Source organism: Hyperolius riggenbachi, chromosome 10 (genome assembly GCF_040937935.1).
Source record: "Hyperolius riggenbachi isolate aHypRig1 chromosome 10, aHypRig1.pri, whole genome shotgun sequence".
In the NCBI taxonomy this organism is placed as follows: Eukaryota; Metazoa; Chordata; class Amphibia; order Anura; family Hyperoliidae; genus Hyperolius; species Hyperolius riggenbachi.
This window is the reverse complement of record NC_090655.1, coordinates 209,969,850-209,993,171: the sequence shown is the minus strand read 5'-3', so window position 1 is coordinate 209,993,171 and position 23,322 is coordinate 209,969,850. Positions and strand designations below refer to the sequence as shown.

The 23,322-nt window shown below is 46.4% G+C and overlaps 1 protein-coding gene across 1 annotated transcript in view; it reads left to right on the top strand.

The window, feature by feature from the left end:
• LOC137536781 (zinc finger protein 658B-like) overlaps positions 1–23,322 on the top strand; it is a 73,086-nt gene that overhangs the window by 14,656 nt on the left and 35,108 nt on the right. The window contains exons 3-5 of the mRNA XM_068258984.1: positions 1,723–1,905; positions 1,992–2,109; positions 10,186–11,700. Coding sequence (XP_068115085.1) covers positions 1,723–1,905; positions 1,992–2,109; positions 10,186–11,700 — 1,816 coding nt within the window. The remainder of the gene's footprint in view (positions 1–1,722; positions 1,906–1,991; positions 2,110–10,185; positions 11,701–23,322) is intronic.

Sequence of the window (23,322 nt, the reverse complement as noted above, 5' to 3'; positions counted from 1 at the left end):
GCTAAGGCTGTCTGTATAAACCGATGTGTGGCATATTAGTGTAACCTACAGGTTTCTGATATGGAAATCTTGGCCTAAAGGATGTGGTTGTGAAGGTCTCGTTTATACGGCTGTCATTTGATTTCTGATTTGGGGAAGCTTTTATTCGTTTTAAAAGACACCTGAACAAGGAGGGATACGCAGGCTGCTTTATTTCCTGCTGATCGTCTGCTTCTAATATTTTAGCCATTCACCCTGAACAAGCATGCAAATCAGATGTTTGACTAAAGTCTGATGAGATTATCTGAATGCTTGTTTTTAAAGGGACCCTCAGTAGTCAATAAAAATCAAATTGGTACTTACCTGGGGCTTCCTCCAGCCCACTGTAAGCCGCGATGTCCCTCGGCATCCTCCTGACTCCTCTGCTGGTCCTGCTGGCGGCTCCGTTACCGGTGACTTTCGGGCTGGCCGGTTAGAAAACCGCACATGCGCAGGACTGTCGTGTCGCGTAGCGGCCGGCATGATGGCGCATAGCGTGCCCATCCAGGAATTGTACTGCCAACCTTCAGCCCAAAAGTCGCTGGTAACTAAGCCGCCAGTGGGACGGGGAGAGGTCGCCGGGGGACCTCACGGCCTACGGCGGGCTGGAGGAAGCCCCTGGTAAGTACAAATTTCATTTTTATTGACTGTTCATGGTCCCTTTAAGTGTGTGATTCATAAGGTGCCCATACGTCAGACTTTGGCCTCAATTCACTAAGCTTTATCAAACACTTTACCGAACGTTTGATAATTTATCTCATGGGTAAAATCTAATTTTTAATTCACTAAGGCATTATATATTTATCGAGTGTTTTATCGATAAAACATTCAATAAATCTGTAACACCTTAGTGAATTCAAAATTAGATTTTGCCCATGAGGTAAATTATTAAACGTTCGGTAAAGTGTTTGATAAAGCTTAGTGAATTTAGGCCTATGTATGGGCAGATCGAATAAGAAACAGATTTCGCTCTGATCAAATCTGATCGGAGAGAGATCTGTTGACTGCCCATACATCACAGGCTGATTCCCAATTCATTTCATGCTAAAATCAATCTGGAATTGGCCTTGTGGTGATGCACCCGCTGGTCCAATGCTGCCCCCCCTAATGGTCAATGTGCAGTCCCCCCTTCCCCTGGTGCCCAGTGTACTATCCATTACCTGTCTGTGGCTTGTCCGCTGCTGGCTCTGGGCTCCTCCATCCATACACACCCCACGTGGTTACTGGAGTAATGTGGCACCTGTGTGACATCACACATGCGCCCACGTGGAAGCCGACAACCACATGGGGTGCGTGTGGATGGAGGACAGCGTCCGGAGCCAGGTAATATGGCTCTGGGCGCTGTCACCTGACCAACCACAACAGCCCGACGTCTCGCAGCATGTGTGACCGATTAATGTGACCAATTTCTGCCTGAAATTAGTCGCATCGTCGATCTTGCATGCATTTGGCGGCATTGTTTGTTTTTCATCTGGTTTGATTATAATTGAATCAGATGGTGGATTAGCTGCCGAGTCGCCTGATGTATGGTCACCTATACGCTATTGCAGCCAAAGACACCAGCAGGACAGCCAGGCAACTGGTCTTGTCTAAAAGGCAATAAATATGACAGCCTCCATATCCTGCTCACTACAGGTGTCATGTAAGCCCCTTCTATTGCTTAATGGATGATTGAGGAGGAAATGTGATGTATTTCTCCTCCAGGACTATATTGTAGTAAAGAAGTCTGAGCATGGAAAATCCAGCAAGGATTCCCCTGACCCTGGAGGATGGAGTGAGGACAAGATCTCCACTGCAGAGCTTCTGTCTGCTTCCTTGGCAGCTATGATAAACCACGAGAAGATATTAGAAGTCGCCAATAAGATGATTGAGATGCTGACGGGAGAGGTGAGCAGTGCTGGGAATTCTGGGATGTTATCCTGTAATGCAAGTGATTGGTCTGGATGTTGGCTGTATCCTTATGTGTGCTTCAGGTTCCTATAAGGTGCCAGGACGTCGCCGTGTATCTCTCCATGGAGGAGTGGCAGTATGTGGAGGGACACAGAGACCTATACAAGGAAGTCATGGTGGACGATGAGGACTACATAGCGGGTAAGGATGTTTTAAAAGGCAAATTCATAATTCTCTACGAATTCATCCCCGTTTAGAGTTAGAGGAGGCTGACACGATGCTGAAGATGCTAAAAACTAGGGATGGGACGAATCCACAATTTCTTTGAATCTGAATCTAGAAAGGTTCTCGAATATCTCCAACCTTTCGAATCACTAATCTAACAAATCATGCACATAAGAATTGCATGATCTGTGGTATAGGTGCCTTCAGTATAGCTAGAAAATATGTGTGCCTTCAGTTATAGCTAGCTAGGTATAGGAGCCTTCAGTATAGCTAGCTAGCTATATGTACCTTCAGTATAGGTAGCTAGGTATATGTGCCTTCAGGATAGGTAGCTAGGTATATGTGCCTTCAGTAAAGGTAGCATGGTATATGTGCCTTCAGGATAGGTAGCTAGGCATATGTGCCTTCAGTATAGGTAGCGGGGTATAGGAGCGTCAGTATAGGTAGCTAGTTATATGTACCCTCAGTATAGGTAACAGGGTATAGGAGCCTTCAGTATAGGTAGCCCTGTGCTTCCCCGCCCCCCTGCAGCCTCCTCTTCTTACACCCCCTGCATAAATAAGTACCTGCTCACCTCCAGTGTGGAGCACAGAGCGGCAGGCCTCTCCTTTACTTCCCTGTTCCCCCTAGTGGCCGGACCAGCTTTTACTGCTGGCGCGATTAGTAAAAGTCAGTCACTAGGGGGAACAAGGAAGTCAGCGTGAGGTCTGCCGCTACACTCTGGATAGGCAAGTGGATACTTTTAACCATGCAGGGGGCAAGCGAGTGGAGGCCTGCGGGGGGGGGGGGGGGGGGGGATAAAGGATGATGAGGGCGAGCAGCGGCTGCGCAGGGACGAAGCGTCAGGATTCGGCAAGCGGTAAATGGCGTCAGGATTTGAATCCCGAGTATTTCCCAATATTCGAGGGATTTTTGGATTCATCGTCCCAGCCCTATTAAAACTACCTCTCAATGAGACAGGGCATGAGCCTTCACAGGCTGATTCATGAACCGTTATCATTTAGGGCTGGTGCACACCGAGCGGCTTTTTCAGCGTTTCTGCAGCCGCTTGCGGCTGCGGAACCACTTGGTCAATGTATCTCAATGGGGTGGTGCACACCAGAGTGGGAGGCGTTTTGCAGAAACGAATCCTCCCGGGGTGAGGCATGTTTTGGATTTCGGATGCGTTTCTGTCTCAATGTTAAGTATAGGAAAAACGCAAACCGCTCTGAAAAAGGCCTGTTCAGAGTGGTTTTGCCGGCGTTTTTGTTACAGAAGCTGTTTAGTAACAGCTTTACTGTAACAATATCAGAAATCTACTACAACAAAAACGCTTCACAAAACCGCAAAATGCTAGCTGAAACGCTACAGAAAAAGAAGAAAAAGCATTTCAAAATCTGCTAGCATTTTGCGGATCTGCTAGCGGTTTTTGGTTTGCACCAGGCCTTACTGTGGGCTCAACTGACGAAGCATCTGCAGTGGCGATTTTATCATTTCCTGTGCTATTTGATCAATTGCATATGGTTTTTCACTAAGGTGTATTAACTAAGCAGTTTGATTTCATTTTGCTGACTGAAGTGTTAAAATAAAAATAATTCTTAAAATACAAATAAAATTAATAAAAGTCAATTTACAAATGCTATGTAACGTGGTCTTAAAGTGGAACTAAACTCAGAACTTCCTCTCTGCTCTAAAAGTTTAGATACAGCATAGTGAAACCAAGTAAAAAAAATTTTTTAGGATTTCCATAACTTGTAATGAACATTTATTTCCCATAAAGGTCAACATTTCCCATAAAGGTCAATAACATTTATTTCCCTTTATGGGAAATAAATGTTCATTACAAGTTCTGGAAATCCTAACAAAAAATGTTTTACTTGGTTTCACTTTTGTAGAAGGGCACTGTAAGGGTTAATACTCAATGTTTACTATACAGTGGTTTGCAAAAGTATTCTGCCCGCTTGAAGTTTTCCACATTTTGTCATATTACCACAAACCTGAATCCATTTTTATTGGAATTCCACGTGAAAGACCAATACAAACTGGTGTACACGTGAGAAGTGGAATGAAAATCATACATGATTCCAAGCATTTAAAAACAAAAAAACAACAACAAAAAAAGTGGGGGTGTGCGTAATATTTCAGCCCCCTGAGTCAATACTTTGTAGAACCACATTTTGCTGCAATTACAGCTGCCAGTCTTTTAGGGTATGTCTCTACCAGCTTTGCACATCTAGAGGCTGAAATCCTTGCCCATTCTTCTTTGCAAAACAGCTCCAGCTCAGTCAGATTAGATGGACAGCATTTGTGAACAGCAGTTTTCAGATCTTGCCACAGATTCTCGATTGGATTTAGATCTGGGCTTTGACTGGGCCATTCTAGCACATGGATATGTTTTGTTATAAACCATTCCATTGTTGCCCTGGCTTTATGTTTAGGGTAGTTGTCCTGCTGGAAGGTGAACCTCCGCCCCAGTCTCAAGTCTTTTGCAGACTCCAAGAGGTTTTTTTTCCAAGATTGCCCTGTATTTGGTTCCATCCATCTTCCCATCAACTCTGACCAGCTTTCCTGTCCATGCTGAAGAGAAGCACCCCCAGAGCATGATGCTGCCACCACCATATTTGATTGTGTGGATGGTGTGTTCAGAGTGATGTGTAGTGTTAGTTTTCCGCCACACATAGCGTTTTGCATTTTGGCCAAAAAGTTCAATTTTGGTCTCATCTGACCAGAGCACCTTCTGTCACAAGCCCCCTAGTGGCCGGACCGCACAATGCCTTCCAATCTGTTTCAGCACACAGACCATGCAATATGTGATCGCAATCGGTGCGCAGAAACCGCTGGGAATTTGGCAGCAGACCGACTAGAAGGGAGCTTGTGAGTTACGGTAATACAAATGACACTATTTCGGGGTATAACTGCCACCACTCCTACAGAAGGGTAGGAGTCCTAACTATACTGACACTAATACCTGAAAATAAAATGGTTAAACACACTCTATTTTATCTAGCTATCAACAAGAGTAACGACTCTTCAGAAGCTAGAGCTCAGTTTGTGCGGCTGAATAGCAGGTGTAGCTGAACAAATAAAATGACTTTTTATAAAGTCTTTATTATAAATGCAATATAAATAATTTATACAGAAAATCATTAAATTCAACAATTATAGAGACCTTAGTAGCCAGTATGAAAATAAAAATGGAAGAAAATACGTATACTTAAGGTCAGGTGAAATATGTCCTTTCTGGGAAAAGAAATGCTAAGTCCTTGGTTTCAGAGTGGAGAACTCAGTGTCAAAGTCCAAACAAGCCGGACACCAGCATGTCCTCAAGCTGGCAAGGCTGTAACCGGGATGTTTCAAAGTGGAGGACATTGATTTTGGGTCCTTTGCTATTTTTATACCCCTGACACAGTAGGAGGGAATGAGGACGGGAACCACACACCCCCTTAGAACATGAGATGAGCCCTCCCCCTTCTACTGGGAACCAAAAATCTTATCTAACCGTATATGGAACCGTACAGGTCAGGGCAGATTTAATAGCATTTTCAGGTCAGTCTGCATTTATTTAGCACAATGATACCAAACACGAGGGGTAGGACCCCGGTGGTATCACCAGGTCACTTTCGAACTGCCTGACAGCCCATAACTCAGAATGTTCTGAAACCTTCTCTGTACCAGCGCCAGGCAAGGTCCGACACACTCTGTGAGTTTGGAGGGCCTGGCATCCTTGCAACAAAGGAAATATGACAAATATAGCAGTTTATGATTTATCTTATAACTAACAGTTCAGCAGGAGTTTCAAGTTGCCAACTGGAGAGCTTACTGGTCCTTTGAACTCCCAAGCTCAGAGCTCATGTGACAATTCCTGCTGAGGAAGGTGCCAGCTTGGCTACAGCAGGATCCACTTGATGAGTTTCTGTCAAACCTGAGGTGTGAAAACTTAATTTAGGAGGGCCCTGAACACAGCTGGGTGCCTGGGCACTTCCTCTGAGAAAGTGCCTGAATGGCCCTGCCATTTGGTGTTAGGAAAACAAGCTGTCTTAAAAGAAGGAATGTCATTCTGACTGCTGCAGTGACTGCTCAGTCTAATCAGGAAGCAATCAGAAAATCGACTGTGCGAATCTTCCCGATTCGCCTGCGTTTCTCACGGCTGTTCCATGATACCTTCTTCCACATGTTTGCGGTGTCTCCCACATGGCTTGTGGCAAACTGCAAACGGGACTTCTTATGCTTTTCTGTTAACAATGTCTTTCTTCTTGCTACTCTTCCATAAAGGCCAACTTTGTACAGTGCATGACTAATAGTTGTCCTATGGACAGAGTCTCCCACCTGAGCTGTAGATGTCTGCAGCTCGTCCAGAGTCACCATGGGCCTCTTGACTGCATTTCTGATCAGCGCTCTCCTTGCTTGGCCTGTGCGTTTAGGTGGACAGCCTTGTCTTGGTAGGTAGTTTACAGTTGTGCCATACTCCTTTCATTTCTGAATGATCGCTTGAACAGTGCTCCGTGGGATGTTCAAGGCTTTGGAAATCTTTTTGTAGCATAAGCCTAATTTCTCAATTTCTCAATAGCTTTATCCCTGACCTGTCTGGTGTGTTCTCTGAGCTTCATGGTGGTGTTGCTCCCAATATTCTCTTAGACAACCTCTGAGGCCGTCACAGAGCAGCTGTATTTGCACTGACATTGGATTACACACAGGTGCACTCTATTTAGTCATTAGCACTCATCAGGCAACTGGGCTATGGGCAACTGAATGCACTCAGACCAAAGGGGGCTGAATAATTACGCACATCCCACTTTGCAGTTATTTATTTGTAAAAAATGTCTGAATCATGTATGATTTTTGTTCCACTTCTCATGTGTACACCACTTTGTATTGGTCTTTCACGTGGAATTCCAATAAAATTCCAATAAAATTGATTAATGTTTGTGGCAGTAATGTGACAAAATGTGGAAAACTTCAAGAGGGCCGAAAACTTTTGCAAACCACTGTATGTAGAGCTGTCTTGGCAAAGCTCTTCTGCAGTCTATTCAGTTACTCATAAGAACAGGGGCGTAGGGCCTGTGGTCGCAACGGTCGCCTCGGCGACCGGGCCCGGCTCCTGAAGAGGCGGGGGAGGGGCCCGGGGGGCCCATGTCCGTTTGGACTCGGAGATGGGATCCCTGCCTGCGTTATTGGGAGGGGGGAGCTGCAGCCGTGGGGAGGGCAGTCCGACCTCTCCCCGGGCCCCCCCCTCCCCCTCAGATGCAGAGTGCGCAGCGCACGGAAGCGCTGTAGGCAGAACTCACCTGCCTGCGTTCCAAGCGCCGCTGGTCTCCTCCCGCTCTGCATAGATCTGCTGTTACACACTGCTTCCGGCTAAACAGGAAGCAGTGTGTAACAACATCTATACAGAGCGGGAGGAGACCAGCGGCGCAGGGACGGAGGTGAGTTCCGCCTACAGCGCTTCCGTGCCTATCCGGGGGGGCAGCTACCTACTCTAACCTATCCTGGGGGGCCAGCTACCTACCTAACCTATCCTGGGGGGCCAGCTACCTACCTAACCTATCCTGGGGGGCCAGCTACCTACCTAACCTATCCTGGGGGGCCAGCTACCTACCTAACCTATCCTGGGGGGCCAGCTACCTACCTAACCTATCCTGGGGGGCCAGCTACCTACCTAACCTATCCTGGGGGGCCAGCTACCTACCTAACCTATCCTGGGGGGCCAGCTACCTACCTAACCTATCCTGGGGGGCCAGCTACCTACCTAACCTATCCTGGGGGGCCAGCTACCTACCTAACCTATCCTGGGGGGCCAGCTACCTACCTAACCTATCCTGGGGGGCCAGCAACCTACCTAACCTATCCTGGGGGGCAGCTACCTACTCTAACCTATCCGGGGGGGGCAGCTACCTACTCTAACCTATCCTGGGGGCCAGCTACCTACCTAACCTATCCTGGGGAGCCAGCTACCTACCTAACCTATCCAGGGGGGCCAGCTACATACCTAACCCATCCTGGGGGGCCAGCTACCTACCTAATCTATCCTGGGGGGCAGCTACCTACCTAAGCTATCCTGGGGGGGCAGCTACCTAACCTATCCTGGGGGGCAGCTACCTAACCTATCCTGGGGGGGCAGCTACCTACTTAACCTACCCTGGGGGGCCAGCTACCTACCTAACCTATCCTGGGGGGGCCAGCTACCTACCTAACCTATCCTGGGGGGCCAGCTACCTACCTAACCTATCCTGGGGGAAAGCTACCTAATCTATCCTGGGGGGCAGCTACCTAACCTATCCTGGGGGGCACCTACCTCATCTAACCTATACTGGGGGGCAGCTACCTAATCTAACCTATACTGGGGGGCACCTACCTATCTAACCTGGGGGCACTTAATTGTCTAACCTGTATTCGGGGCACCTAGCTAGCCTATACAGGTGGCAACTATACTGGCTACCTATATTGGAGGCACCTACCTAACTAACCTATACTGGGGGCACCTACCTATCTAACCTATGCTGGGGGCAACTATTCTGGCTACCTATATTAGAGGCACCCACCTAGCTAACCTGTACTGGCGGCGCCTGCCTATCTAACCTATACTGGGGGCAACTATACTGGCTACCTATGCTGGAGGCACCTACCTGGCTAACCTATACCGGGGGCAACTATACTGGCGTACCTATGCCTGGCTACCTATACTGGGGGGACCTATAGCTGGCTATAGGGATTCGGATATGTGTGTGCGTCGGGTGTTGCCGGGGGAGGGGGGCTGTTGTTGCCGTGGGGGGGGGGGGCCCACATCCAGATTCCGCATCGGGGCCCAGAGGTTTGTAGCTACGCCACTGCATAAGAACTAATTAGATACAGTACATTGATGTGCTTAAAGAGAGTCTGAAGCAAGAATAGATCTCGCTTCAGACCTCATATATAGCAGGGGCACGTGGGCACTGCTAAAACGCCGCTATCCCGCGGCTTAACGGGGGTCCCTGTCCCCCCAAACCCCCTCCGTAATGCGGGGGAGCGCTTCCTGGTTGGGGCAGGGCTATCCGCCGCAGCCCTGCCCCACGCGCGTCTGTCAGCGCGTATCTCCGCCTCTCCCCCGCCCCTCTCAGTCTTCCTTCACTGAGAGGGGCGGGGGAGAGGAGGCGATGCGCGTCTGATAGACGCGACTGGAGGCAGGGCTGCAGCTGTTAGCCCTGCCTCCAGGAAGAATATTACCAGCGACCATTTTCCGACCAACTTTTGCGGGGGGTGGGTTGGGGGTGATGGGACCCCCGTTAAGCCGCGAGATAGCGGCGTTTTAGCAGGGGCACACGTGCCCCTGCTATATATGAGAGCTGAAGCGAGATTTAGTCTCGCTTCAGTGTCTCTTTAAGGCCACTAATGCTATTACTACTTATGCCTAGTACACACAAAGAGATTTTCAGGCAGATTTTCTGCCAGATTATTTTCAACAAGTCTGATCTAATTTCGATAGATTTTGGGATAAATTTTCCATAGAAGTGAATGGAACAGCTATTCACTTCTTTGGAAAATTGACCGAAATCGGATTGGACATGTTGAAAATAATCAGTCTGGCAGGAAATCTGCCTGAAAATCTCATTGTGCGTACTAGGCATTACACTAATACTGCTTGTACTAACACTACTATTACAATACTATAAATACAACTAATACTACACTACTAATACTACAAATTCTAATGGTAATACTACAATAATACCAATACTAATGTTAGTACTAATTCTACTAAAATGAATACTACTAAAACTACAATATTATTATTAATAATACTACTAATAATAATAATACTAATGCTAGTAAAAATACTACAGGAATACTTATAATTCTTATTTCACTAATACTGCTCATACTACCAATACTAAAATATTACTAATGCTCCCAATACTACCATTACTAATGCTACATTACTACAATACTGATATTACCACAACTGCTAACATTACTAATCTTACAATACTAATACTGATGCTATTAATACTTATATGAAGAATATTACTAACGACCAATACTACTAGTATGCTACTACTAGTACTGCTGCTAACTATCTGCTTACTGCTAACTTTCTAGATGGATCTTACAATAGAATTTCTTCAGACAAAGGTCGCATAGTAGTCTGTGAAGATGAAAGGAAATATTCTTCTCTAATCTCAGCTAAGTCAAAGTCCCGTTCCAAGAGGAAACCAGCAGGCGGGGGTGATAAACGGCCAGTTAATGGCTCTAAGTATGTGCAGCGTAAAGCGAAAGCCACAAAGGGATGGCGTCAGTGTGATGTAGATTCCATTGGCAATAACGTCTATACGGAACGTGAGCTCCCTTCCCGTGCATCAGTCAGATATGTTGATCAAATGCAACAAACTACATCCGGTACTGCAGTTGAAATCTATAAGAAAGACCAAACTGCAAATACTACAGAACAAGACAAAGACACACATTCCAATCAACGCAAAAAAACTTCACTTATCAATCAACGCAAAACAACTTCACTTATCAAGTGTGATAAGTGTTGTAGAGAGTTTGAAAGAAAATCTGCATTTATTGCTCACTATAAAACACATTCTGCCCCCAGCAGTTATCAGTGTGCAGAGTGTGGAAGAGGGTTTTCTAATCGGTACAAATTAGCTGTCCATAGCAGAATGCACACAGGAGAGAAAAAATTTACCTGTTCAGAATGCAAAAAGTCTTTTGCTTGCCAATCCTACCTCAGCAAACACCAAAGAATCCACACTGGGCACAGGCCTTATACCTGCAGAGAGTGTGGCAGGAGGTTTTTTGGCAGCACCCACCTGGCGAGACACATGAGACTTCACACTGGCGAAAAGCCGTTCTCTTGCAACGAATGTGGCAGGAGGTTCATCGACAAGATCTGTGCTGAAGCCCATCGGCTAGTTCACACAGGGGAAAAGCCGTTTTCTTGTTCAGAGTGTGGGAAACTATTTTCCAGCAAAAGCTCCTGTGCAGCCCACCAGCGTACTCACACAGGAGAGCGTCCATTCCCATGCTCGGAGTGTGGTCGCTGTTTCTCTAGTAAAAGCCGTCTTCGAATACACCAGAGCATACATGTTGGGAAGAAGCCCTATTTGTGCTCTGAGTGTGGGAAATCCTTTTCAAGGAAAGCCCACCTCGTTAATCACCAACGCACGCACACAGGTGAGCAGCCGTTTTCCTGTCAGCAATGCCAACGGCGATTCACCAACAAGGTCAATCTGGACAGCCACATGCGTTTGCACACAGGAGAAAAGCCATTTTCTTGCAGTGAATGTGACAAAAGGTTTGTCTTAAAAGCCCATCTCCTCGACCATCAGAGATCTCATACGGGTGAAAAACCCTTTGCCTGCACGGACTGTTCTAAATGTTTCACCAGTAAAGTGAACCTGAAGAAACATCTGCGGATTCATACTGGAGAAAAGCCATATTCCTGTGTACAATGTGGCAAGTGCTTTGCTCGGGGACACCATCTTAATTTACACCTAAAGACTCACTCAAAGGCTCCGGCTCCAGTATTCACCTGTAAGAATTGTGGGAAGAACTTAAAGAGCAAGGGTTTCCTGAACAGACACATGAAAATTCATGATAGATCGGGAAGTTGAAGGACCTATCAAATGTAGTATTTTGTCAAAGTCCACTTTCAGTGTGATACCTGCTCTAGAATTCACACCCTTTTGCTCAATGGTTTTTAATAGTTTGGTTTAGGTGTAGGGTTTGGGTTGAGGGTCAACTTGTATATAGATATCTGATCATTGTCACCCAGGTAAAGCAAACCTGAAGTGTAAAAAACAAACTTATGATATAATGAATTGTATGCATAGTACGGATAATGAATAGAACATTTATTTTCAGTTTTATAAAGGTGTTTTTTTTGTTTTGTTAAATAACTGCATCATACTGTCAGGGCCTATTTCCACTACACATGGATTCTGGATGCAAAAAACGATGAATGCCTATAGGCCTGTTTCCACTAAATGTGATTTTTCTGATGCAGATTTCCCATAGCCCTTCTTTGGAGTCAGTTTTCTGCATCCAGAATCCGCATGTAGTGGAAACAAGCCCTCATAGTTGCAGTTTTAAAACCACACACTGTCTTTTAAGCTATAAAACAAAGCAGAAATAGTGACCCATTGGACTTTCCTGCAGTAAAACCTTATCCCAAGCTGTCTCACTTTTTCTTGGCTGTTTAAGTGCTGCAGAAAACAGGACTGTAGTCACCTAAGCTGGTCAAATAGCTCAGTTAAGCTCTTTGCATAGATAACTTCTTCCTGTACTGGAAAAACACTGAGACTCTTTTTTCTTTGCTACTCATGTTGTATTTCTTAGCTGTACTACACATACAATTCATTATCTAATTAGTTTATATTCGCTTCAGATCTGCTTTAAAATGTTCAGTCTCTTAGAAGCTTTTCTTATTATCATCTTGACATACAATCCTTGTCCAGCCAACACCATCAGCCCGTTCTAGTGAGTCTTTCCAGGGTCTGTACACATACATAGGCTGGGTGGCTGTACACATACACAGGCTGGGCAGCTGTACACATACACAGGCTGGGCGGCTGTTACACAGACACAGGCTGGGCGGCTGTTACACAGACACAGGCTGGGCGGCTGTTACACAGACACAGGCTGGGCGGCTGTACACAGACACAGGCTGGGCGGCTGTTACACAGACACGGGCTGGGCGGCTGTACACGGGCTGGGCGGCTGTACACAGACATAGGCTGGCCGGCTGTACACAGACACAGGCTGGCCGGCTGTACACAGGCTGGCCGGCTGTACACAGACACAGGCTGGCCGGCTGTACACAGACACAGGCTGGCCGGCTGTACACAGACACAGGCTGGCCGGCTGTACACAGACACAGGCTGGCCGGCTGTACACAGACACAGGCTGGGCTGAAGAAAGTAATAAAGGCCAATGTTAGTGGCAACAAGTGTCTGGCATATACAGCTTGCCTCTGGCTTCATGTAAGACATTCCTACTACTGTTCTGTTTCCTTTTCACAGATCAATAAAGCAACTAATTGAATTATTGATAAACAAGCACATTTTTTGAAACGGAGATGAAGTATCCTCATGTATTTTATTACATTTATCAGTGGGAACATGACAGTAAACACCTACCGTGCTTTTAGTTTCATTCTTATCTGCTTAATTAGTCTATTAGCAGCTGTGATAAGAATCCCTGACTGGCTCAGTCTAGGTTTGACCTGGAATCATTATAGCTGAGTCACTCTTCTGTGGAGTCTTTTCAAGCCCAAGCCTTCCCCCTCCTGGCTTAGATTTCCTGCTTTGCATACTGAGAGCTGTGATGACGTGGGAGGGGCTGCTCCTGCTGAGAGAGAAGCTCTGTGGCTGCAATATGATCCCTGTGTGCACTAGATACTGATGACTGCAGTTTCATTCCTATGAGAGACACTTCCTACATGCAGATATCATACCAAAATGAAAGCACACAGATGAAAGGCTGCATTTAGCCTAGATAGCAGCCTAGTCTTATATAGCCTAGACAGCACATCCAGAACAACTCATAACCCGGAAGCAGAAGGAATATGAGCCGGCGGCCATATTGGATATTTCCTGGAGCAATAATGGATAAAAAACACTAAAAAAAAGGCACACCAGTGCGGCGAAATTATCAGGTAGAGCATTTGTTCTTTACAAGCTATCAACTGATATGTTTATTTTGTGTGAAACGTTCATCTCTGGTTCCTTTTAAGAAGCTTAAAGAGACGCTGAAGCAAAAAAAAAAAAATTATGATATTATGATTTGTATGTGTAGTACAGCTAAAAAATAAAACATTAAGATCAGATACATCACTCTAATTGTTTCCAGTACAGGAAGAGTTAAGAAACTCCAGTCATCTCTGTGCAAAAAAGCCATTAAGCTCTAAAGGTAGCCATACACTGGTCGATTTGCCATCAGATTCGACCAACAGATAGATCCCTCTCTGATCGAATCTGATCAGAGAGGGATTGTATGGCCACCTTTACTGCAAACAGATCGTGAACCGATTTCAGCCTGAAACCGTTCACAATCTGTGGTGGTGGTGCTGCTGCTCCGACGCAATAGAGCCCGCATACATTACCTGCTCCGCCGGCGCGACTGCCCCGGTCACCGCTGCTCCGGTCTGGTCTGGTCTCCGGCATGCTTCACTTCTTCCTGCCCGGCAGGAAGTTTAAACAGTAGAGCGCCCTCTACTGTTTAAACTTCCTGCCGGGCAGGAGGAAGTGAAGCATGCCAAACCCGGAGACCAGAGCGGAGACGGAGCAGCGGTGACCAGGGGCAGTCTCGCCGGCGGAGCAGGTAATGTATGCGGGCTCTATTGCGTCGGTCGTCGGGCACTCGAACGCCGCTAGCGACGCACTCCCTACCCGCGGGCGATCGACAGTAATTTTCCGCACGAAGCGATCGACGGGATCGGACGGGCTAGATCAAAATTTAGCGTGTAGCGGGAACGATGTGACAGCAGATTCGATCCCAGTGATCGAATCTGCTGTCGATCGGCTGGGAATCGGCCTAGTGTATGGCCAGCTTAAGACTTTCAAAGTCCTGGAGAGGGCTGTCTTCTGACTTTTTATTATCTCAACTGTAAGTAAACAAATGTATTTTTATCTGCCAGAGGAGAGGTCATTAGTTCACAGACTGCTCTGAAAGAATCATTTTTGAATGCTGAGTGTTGTGTAATCTGCACATATTATAGAATGATGCAATGTTAGAAAAAACACTATATACCTGAAAATAAAAATATGAGAATATTTTCTTTGCTGCTAATCTTCTAGTAATTATTTATAGTACACAACCAATTCATTATATCATATATTTTTTTTCGCTTCAGTGTCTCTTTAATTTGTAGATGCACTTTATGTTATACATTTCTGAACTAGATTTGTTTTTCAATGAAATCGAGGGTAACTCCTTTTTTTTATTTGAGTTACTTGATTTATTTTGTATGTTAAGAGGTGCGCTGGATGTAATAATCAATGCCTATTTTGAAAAATCATGATTCTATATCTATTTGTTACATAAAACAATTACACTTGAAAACCTTTAATTGTTTTTCATTCATTCACTATTCACACACATACAAACATACCAGAGCGTACTGGTTCCCCCTAAAAAGAAAAATGTAATTAAAATTCCTTTTATTAAAAAATTCCAAGCTAAAAATAAAAATTGAAAATATAAAAAAATCACAAAAAGAGGCCTAGAGTTCTGAGCAAAAATGTTTCCATACAATTCGTTCACATCTCCTGCGATCCACCAGATATCTAGATGATGGAAGTAATGTGTATTCCTTAGCAATAAGTTCCTATTTCAATGATCAATCAATCTCTTCCAAATAGGTAATCTCACATACTGGTCTGGGATCAGCTATGGGTCGTATCTCACCTTCCGTGGCCTTTCTCAGTAGACCGATCCCGGTAGTTAAGTCCCGGATGCCGTGGGTCCCGTTCAATACTCTCCGAAATACCCAATCCGGGTGGCCATTCAGTAGTGTTAGCAGCGGTGAGTCGTCCTTATACAGACGTCTCCGCTCCGGCATCAACTTCTGGTCCTTCGCTCCTGGGTGATGACGTAACTTCCTCCAGTGCGTCTCACTTACACTGCTCTAGCCACTTCCCTGCGTTCCACTCGTGCTGGCACTCCGCCGTCCGCACTTCTCAGCGGGGGGAAAAGGTGGACTAGTAGGTAGATAGAATTGGGGCGCCCCTCCACTTCTACTGCAGTATTAGATTGTTTCAATGGTAGCGACCGTCTTCATCAGAGTCTCTCAGGGTCTCTGGACCGGGTGCCATACTTATATACTGACGTTCAAACCAAAGCTCCTCCCTCTTCCTCTCTATTAACCACTTAACGACCGCCTAACGCCGGCTGGTCGTAAGTGGTTTTACATGGAACTGGCCGCTTGTACGAGCGGCCATTCCATGTCATTTCACGGAGGGTGTCTCCGTGAACAGTCTGCGAGCCGCCGGTCGCGGCTCGCAGGCTAAATGTAAACACGCGGGGAAGACATCCCCGCTGTTTACATCATACGGAGCTGCTGCGCATCAGCGCAGTATCGGCGATCCCCGGCCTCTGATTGGCTGGCGATCGCCGCATTCTGATAGGCTGAAGCCTATCCTACACGGCGCAGGACGGATATCCGTCCTGCGCAGCCCATAGCCTGCGGGAGAAGCAGGTAAGGGCAGAGAGGGCGGAAATCGCTGCGGAGGGGGGCTTTGATCCCCTCCCCCAGCAGGACATCCCCCTAGCGGGGAAAAAAGGGGGAAGTCTGATTGCTATGCTGCAAACCTGATCTGTGCTGTGGGCTGGAGAGCCCACGCTGCACAGATCAGGCAAAAAGCCCGGTCCTTAATTAAAGCGGTATTTCCACTAATATCTTCACACTTTCTGCATTCACAAATTAGTCCAAATATATATATCCGGAATCCACCTCTAGGGTGTGCGCTTATACAGTATATATTTGTGGAGATCTTGATTGTCACGTTAACCTCCCTGGCGGTCTATTAAGATCGCCAGGGCGGCTGCGGGAGGGTTTTTTTTTAATTAAAAAAAAAACTGTTTCATGCAGCCAACTGAAAGTTGGCTGCATGAAAGCCCACTAGAGGGCGCTCCGGAAGCGTCATTCTGATCGCCTCCGGCGACCAGAATAAACAAGGAAGGCCGCAATGAGCAGCCTTCCTTGTTTTGCTTACATCGTCGCCATAGCGACGAGCGGAGTGACGTCATGGACGTCAGCCGCCTCCGATCCAGCCCTTAGCGCTGGCGTTCCGGCTGCGCAGGGCTCGGGCGGCTGGGGGGACCCTCTTTCGCCGCTACTCGCGGCGGATCGCCGCAGAGCGTCGGCGATCAGGCAGCACACGCGGCTGGCAAAGTGCCGGCTGCATGTGCTGCTTTTTATTTCGCTCAAATCGGCCCAGCAGGGCCTGAGCGGCGACCTCCGGCGGTGATGGACGTGTATAGTCGTTCATACCGCTGAGGAGGTTAACCGTCATCTCCAGCAACACTTCCCGCCGTAGTATACGTTCTATAATCTCCATCCCCATATCTACTGATTTCAAAATATAACAATACATATTCCAGACATATTAACCCCCAAATCTGTACATATCAAAAATTACAATCAATATATTACAATTATATGCTGTATTGGCTTTAAAATTATTTAAACTTCAACTTTCCACACTTTACTTCTTGACAGCTGGAAGATGTTAAACCTGTTAGAAAAAAAATATACTTACTCTTCATGCTTTCATGTCAAATACTCCCATAGATGCTCTATTTGTGTTGGTCAAACAGACCTCTCAAAAGTAAAGGACACCTCAACTGAGAGGGAGATGGAGGCTGCCATATATATTTCCTCTTAAAGGTGTGTAACGATCTGATTGTTTGTTATCAACCGATCCGGAACAACGTCACATACTGTACCTGGAAGTGACATCATAGCAAGTTCAGCCCGCACGTAACGAATGGTTCAAAACGTACATTACACTGTAAAGTAAACGTTAAGTATATTACATTACAGTACAAGATTTCATACTGTAGGTATGTAGGTAGAGCATTTACATAATATAGCGTTGACAAAACATACAAAAATACACTCTGTCCTGTTAAATTGACAATTATGGTATAATCATGTAGCAATTAACATGTCACAGGACACATTAATGGAACGAACGTTACATCACGAAAAGCAACCTTGTGCTTGCACATAAAAATGAAAGGTTCTATGGAGATATAACAAAATGCGCACGTCAAGCTTAGTACGAACGACTGTTTTCTAATGATGTACTACTTTTGCAAACGATCGTCGTTTAAAAAAAATCTGCCAAGGCAGATCTTTTGTTTTTAGCGATCTAGCTCGTCCATCGTTGACTTAATGATCATTGGATGTTGTTTTTTAAACGATCGGCGTTTGAAATGATCGGGGATCGATCGTTTCAAACGACTATAGTCGCATGTGTGTACGCACCTAAACTCAGGGGTTGCAGCATTTTTTTTAGATTTCTGAGGCATTTCTGCCTCAATGTTAAAGTATAGGAAAGTGGAAAACAGCTTTGAAAAATGCTAGATCAGGGCGGTTTTCCTGGCGTTTTTGTTACAGTAGCTATTCAGTTACAGCTTTACTGTAACTATTTGTAATCTGATATACAAAAACCTTGAAGGCCAGTAATTCTGCTTCTAAATACAGCAGTACATTGCCACTGTGACGGATTTTTCTGTTTTATGCTTGTTTTTGGTTTTCATTGAAAACAGCGTGTACGTGTTGAAACAAACTCATTAGACTAAATTCACTAAGCAGTTTAGACTAGTCTACTGATGGTTTTTAGTCTACTGATGGTTTGGTCAGTTGCATCAAAGGGGAATTCACTATTACCAAATGTTTTAGGCCTGTCTGTAGACCTGGTCTAAACCAGGCATGGGCAAACTTGGCCCTCCAGCTGTTAAAGGGGCACTACAGCGACAAACTGTAAAATTTAAAATATGTGCAAACATATACAAATAAGAAATACGTTTTTTCCAGAGTAAAACGAGCCATAAATTACTTTTCTCCTATGTTGCTGTCACTTACAGTAGGTAGTAGAAATCTGACAGAAGCAACAGGTTTTGGACTAGTCCGTCTCTTCGTAGGGGATTCTCAGGGATATATTTATTTTCAAAAGCACTTAGTGAATGGCAGTTGCTTTGTCCAACTGCCAAAAAACTGTGTAGGGAACGGAAGCTGGACAGCATCACTGTTTAAATCCTTTTTAGGGAATATCTTTATAAAGAATAAAATCCTTGCTGTGAATCCCCTATGAAGAGATGGACTAGTCCAAAACCTGTCACTTCTGTCAGATTTCTACTGCCTACTGTAAGTGACAGCAACATAGGAGAAAAGTAATTTATGGCTCATTTTACTCTGGAAGAAATGTACTTCTTATTTGTATATGTTTGCACATATTTTACAGTTTTTCGTTGTAGTGCCCCTTTAAGGAACTACAAGTCCCACAATGCATTGCAGGAGTCTTACAGCCACAGTCATGACTCATAAAGACAAATGCATTGTGGGACTTGTAGTTCCTTAACAGCTGGAGGGCTAAGTTTGCCCATGCCTGGTCTAAACCATTTAGTAATTAGGTGGGTAAAGCAGGGGAAATGATCAAAAGATGCAATTCACAAACAAGTAGCTATGACTGACATCCTTCTCCTTTGATGAGCTCTTCCCTGCATGCAATTAAACTCCTGCATAATTCAAAAAGTTCCATCCTCGCATCTAAAATACCTCACAGAATTACTTTACTGACAAGAAATCAGCTGGTCTAATCTCTGTCAGAAGAAGTGGGCGTGGTTACTCCTTGTTTGCCTTTGTGAATTGTCATTTCTGAATGTTAGACCAGGTCTGAATGCAGGTCTACAACCCAATCTACACGATACAATTCTTTGTGCGATTTGATTACGATTCTATTTACGATCCAATTAAATCCGACATGTCTGAATGGGATTTGATTCGATTTGCCATTGCAAAACAATGGTAAATTGAATTGAATCAAATCGAATCCCGATCGGACATGTCGGATTTAATCGATCCTAAATAGAATCGTAATCGAATCGCACAAAGAATCGTATTGTGTAGATGGGGCTTAAAACATTACACCAAACCATCAGTAGACTAAAAACCATCTGTAGACTAGACTCAATTGCTTAGTGAATTGAGGTCATTAAGGAAAAATGGAACACAAGCTAGTTCCCAGTAGGACAGAAGTCTCACACGCCCACTATCACTGCTGGCCATGTGTCCTCACACACCCACTATCACTGCTGGCCACACCCACTATCACTGCTGGCCATGTGTCCTCACACACCCACTATCACTGCTGGCAAGGTGAGAGGTATTTGGAGGCTGCCATATTTATTTGCTTTTAAACAATACCAGTTGCCTGGCAGCCCTGCTGACCTTGTGTCTCTAATACTTTTAGTCATAGACCTTGAACAAGCATGCAGCAGATCAGGTACTCTGACTCAGGTTTTACTGAATTTGCCATATGCTTGTTCCTGGGTTTTGACTCAGACACTACTTATGCCAGATGATTAGCAGGGCTGCCAGGTAACTGGCATGGTTTACAAGGAAATAAATATGGCAGCTTCCATATCCTTCTCACCTCAGGTTCTCTTTAAAGGTTTTCCGAGGACAAATAAAAAAAAAAAAGTTAAATACCGGCATTATATTTGAAGGCACGGACGCCGCCGTCCGCGCCCTCCGTGCCATTCCGTCGGGTCCCCGCCGCTCAATAGCCCCCCGGGCCGGCTTCCTGTAGCATGGATGGGGAGGAGGGGTTGGCCCTAGAGCTGCGCAGCCGCACTCACGGCTATACGGACTGCACAAGCGCGGCCAGCTCATGCAGCCATGTTTGTAGAGGCAGGAGAGCCTGACCTGTGCCGTGAGGTCGGGAGCCGGCCCGGGGGGCTATTGAGTGGCGGGGACCCGGCGGACCGGCATGGAGGGCGCGGACGGCGTCCTTCGTGCCTTCAAATATGATGCAGGTATTTAACTTTTTTTTTATTTGGCCTCGGAAGTCCTTTAAAGGCGTACTGTGGGGTTTTTTAAAAACAAGATAGGACACTAACGCCGATCAACAGCAGATTCAATCACTGGGATCGAATCTGCTGTCACATCGTTCACGCTACACGCAAAATTTCGATCTATTTTGTCCCGAAGTAGATCGATCGCTCCGTGCGGAAAATTACCGTCCATCGCCCGCAGGTAGGGAGCGTGTCGCTAGAGGCGTTCGTGTGCCCGACGACCGACGCAATACAGCTGCAATACATTACCTGCTCCGCCGGCACGACTCCCCAGCACTCCGCTGTCTTCTTCTCCGCTCTGGTCTGGTCTCCGGCATGCTTCACTTCTTCCAGTCCCGGCAGGAAGTTTAAACAGTAGAGGGCGCTCTACTGTTTAAACTTCCCCCAGACAGGAAGAAGTGACCGGACCCGGAGACCAGACCAGGGCGGAGAAGAAGACAGCGGAGACCTGGGGAGTCGCGCCGGCGGAGCAGGTAATGTATGGGGGGGGGGCAGCGGCAGTACCACCACAGGTTGTGAACGGTTTCAGGCTGAAATCGATTCACAATCTGTTTGCAGTAAAGGCAGCCATATGATCCCTCTCTGCAGGGTCGGACTGGGACACTAAGGGCCCACCGAGGGAGTTTCAGCCTGGGCCCCCCCCTCATTTTGGGCTCGCATACACATGTACTCCCGAAATTTTGCATGATTTTATGGTAAGGAGTAGATTGTAAGCACTTCTGAGGACAGTCTCCAATAGGGATATGTCCACATGCGGCAGCAAAAATAAATAGGCATCACCACGCACTGGAACATCGGCGTGGTCATGATGAGTCATGGGCAAACTTTAAAAAAAAAAAAAAAAACACAAAATAAGTAGCGGTGTTATTCACAGAGATTAGGTCTGACCAGATACATTTTAGATAAAATAATCAAGTAGTTACATGCCTCATGATAACTTATCAAGTAGTCAAATGGCAGCAGATTTTCCGACAAAATGCAATCAGATTGGCGGCAGATATCCCCACAAAATGCAAATAGATTGGCGGCAGATATCCCCACAAAATGCTATCAAATTGGCAGCAGATTTCCCAACAAAATACAATCAGATTGGTGGCAGATATCCCCACAACGCAATTAGATTGGCGGCAGATATCCCCACAAAATGCAATTAGATTGGCAGCAGATATCCCCACAAAATGCAATCAAATTGGGGCAGATTTCTCAACAAAATACAATCAGATTGGTGGCAGATATCCCCACAAAATGCAATTAGATTGGCGGCAGATATCCCCACAAAATGCAAATAGATTGGCGGCAGATATTCCCACAAAATGCAATCATATTGGCGGCATTTTTCCAAACAAAATACAATCAGATTGGTGGCAGATATCCCCACAAAATGCAATTAGATTGGTAGCAGATATCCCCACAAAATACAATCTGTTTGGCAGCAGATATCCCCACAAAATACAATTAGATTGGCGGCAGATATCCCCACAAAGGCAGGTCCCCAGTTAGTGAGGGCCCCCATGCTGAAAGGGGGTGCAGTGGGCACAGAGGAGCCCCCCCGTTTAGGTAGGCAGGTCACAGGTGTCCCAGTTAGGTAGGCAGCAGCCAGGTCTAAGTCCCCCCCCCCCAGCTTGGAAGGGGGGGCAGTGGGCACAGAGCGGCAGGAAGGGGGGAAGCTTCCCCCCTCCCTCACCTAGGGGCCCCCCTTCCGTGCTCCCCCTTCCGCACTCCCCCTCCCTCCAAAATTGCAGCCAGCGGCAGCAAGCGGGGAATAGCTTACTGGCATGATGAGATGAGAAGATCCATCGCTCTGCATGCCTGCTGGCTGGTCTGGTCTGCAATGCACTGTGTCCAATCCCGCTCTCACAGGAAGTACTGCGAGAGTGTGATTGGATACAGTGCATTGCAGGAGACCAGACCAGCCAGCGGCACGCAGAGCGATGGATCTCATCTTATCATGCTGATAAAGCTATTCCTCGCTCGCTGCCGCTGGCTGCAATTTTTAAGGGAGGGGGAGTGCGGAAGGGGGAGCGCGGAAGGTAGGCCCCTAGGTGAGGGAGGGGGGGGAAGCTTCCCCCCCTCCCGGCCGCTCTGTGTGCCCAATTTCCCCCCTTCCTGCGCTGTGCCCGCTCTGGGGCCACCAGGAGGAGGGGCCCACCAAACTTTTCATCTGCAGTTCGGTGGGTCAGTACGAGCCTGCCTCTCTGATCAGATTCGATCAGAGAGGAATCTATCTGTTGGTCGAATCTGATGGCAAATCGACCAGTGTATGGCTACCTTTACCTGGGGCTTCTACCAGCCCCCTGAAGACATCAACTCCCGCGTCGTCCCTGCAGGATCTTGCGCTTGTCATGGTGTCATTATCACTGCATGTCCTTGCTCCCGATCGTGTCATCGGAAGCTTACTGCGCAGGAGCAGTTTGAGAAAGCTTTGTACTGTGCAGTATGTCCCGATGACACGATCATGAGCGAGGACACACACACACGGCCCTGGCTGCGCAGCCGCAGTGATATTCGTCTAGTTAGACGACTAATGACACCATGACCGGTGTCGGGGAATGGAAGATCCTGCAGGGACGGCACGGAACTTAATGTCTTCAGGGGGTCGGTAGATGCCCCAAGTAAGTGTCAGTTTTTCTTTTTAAAAACCCCCACAGT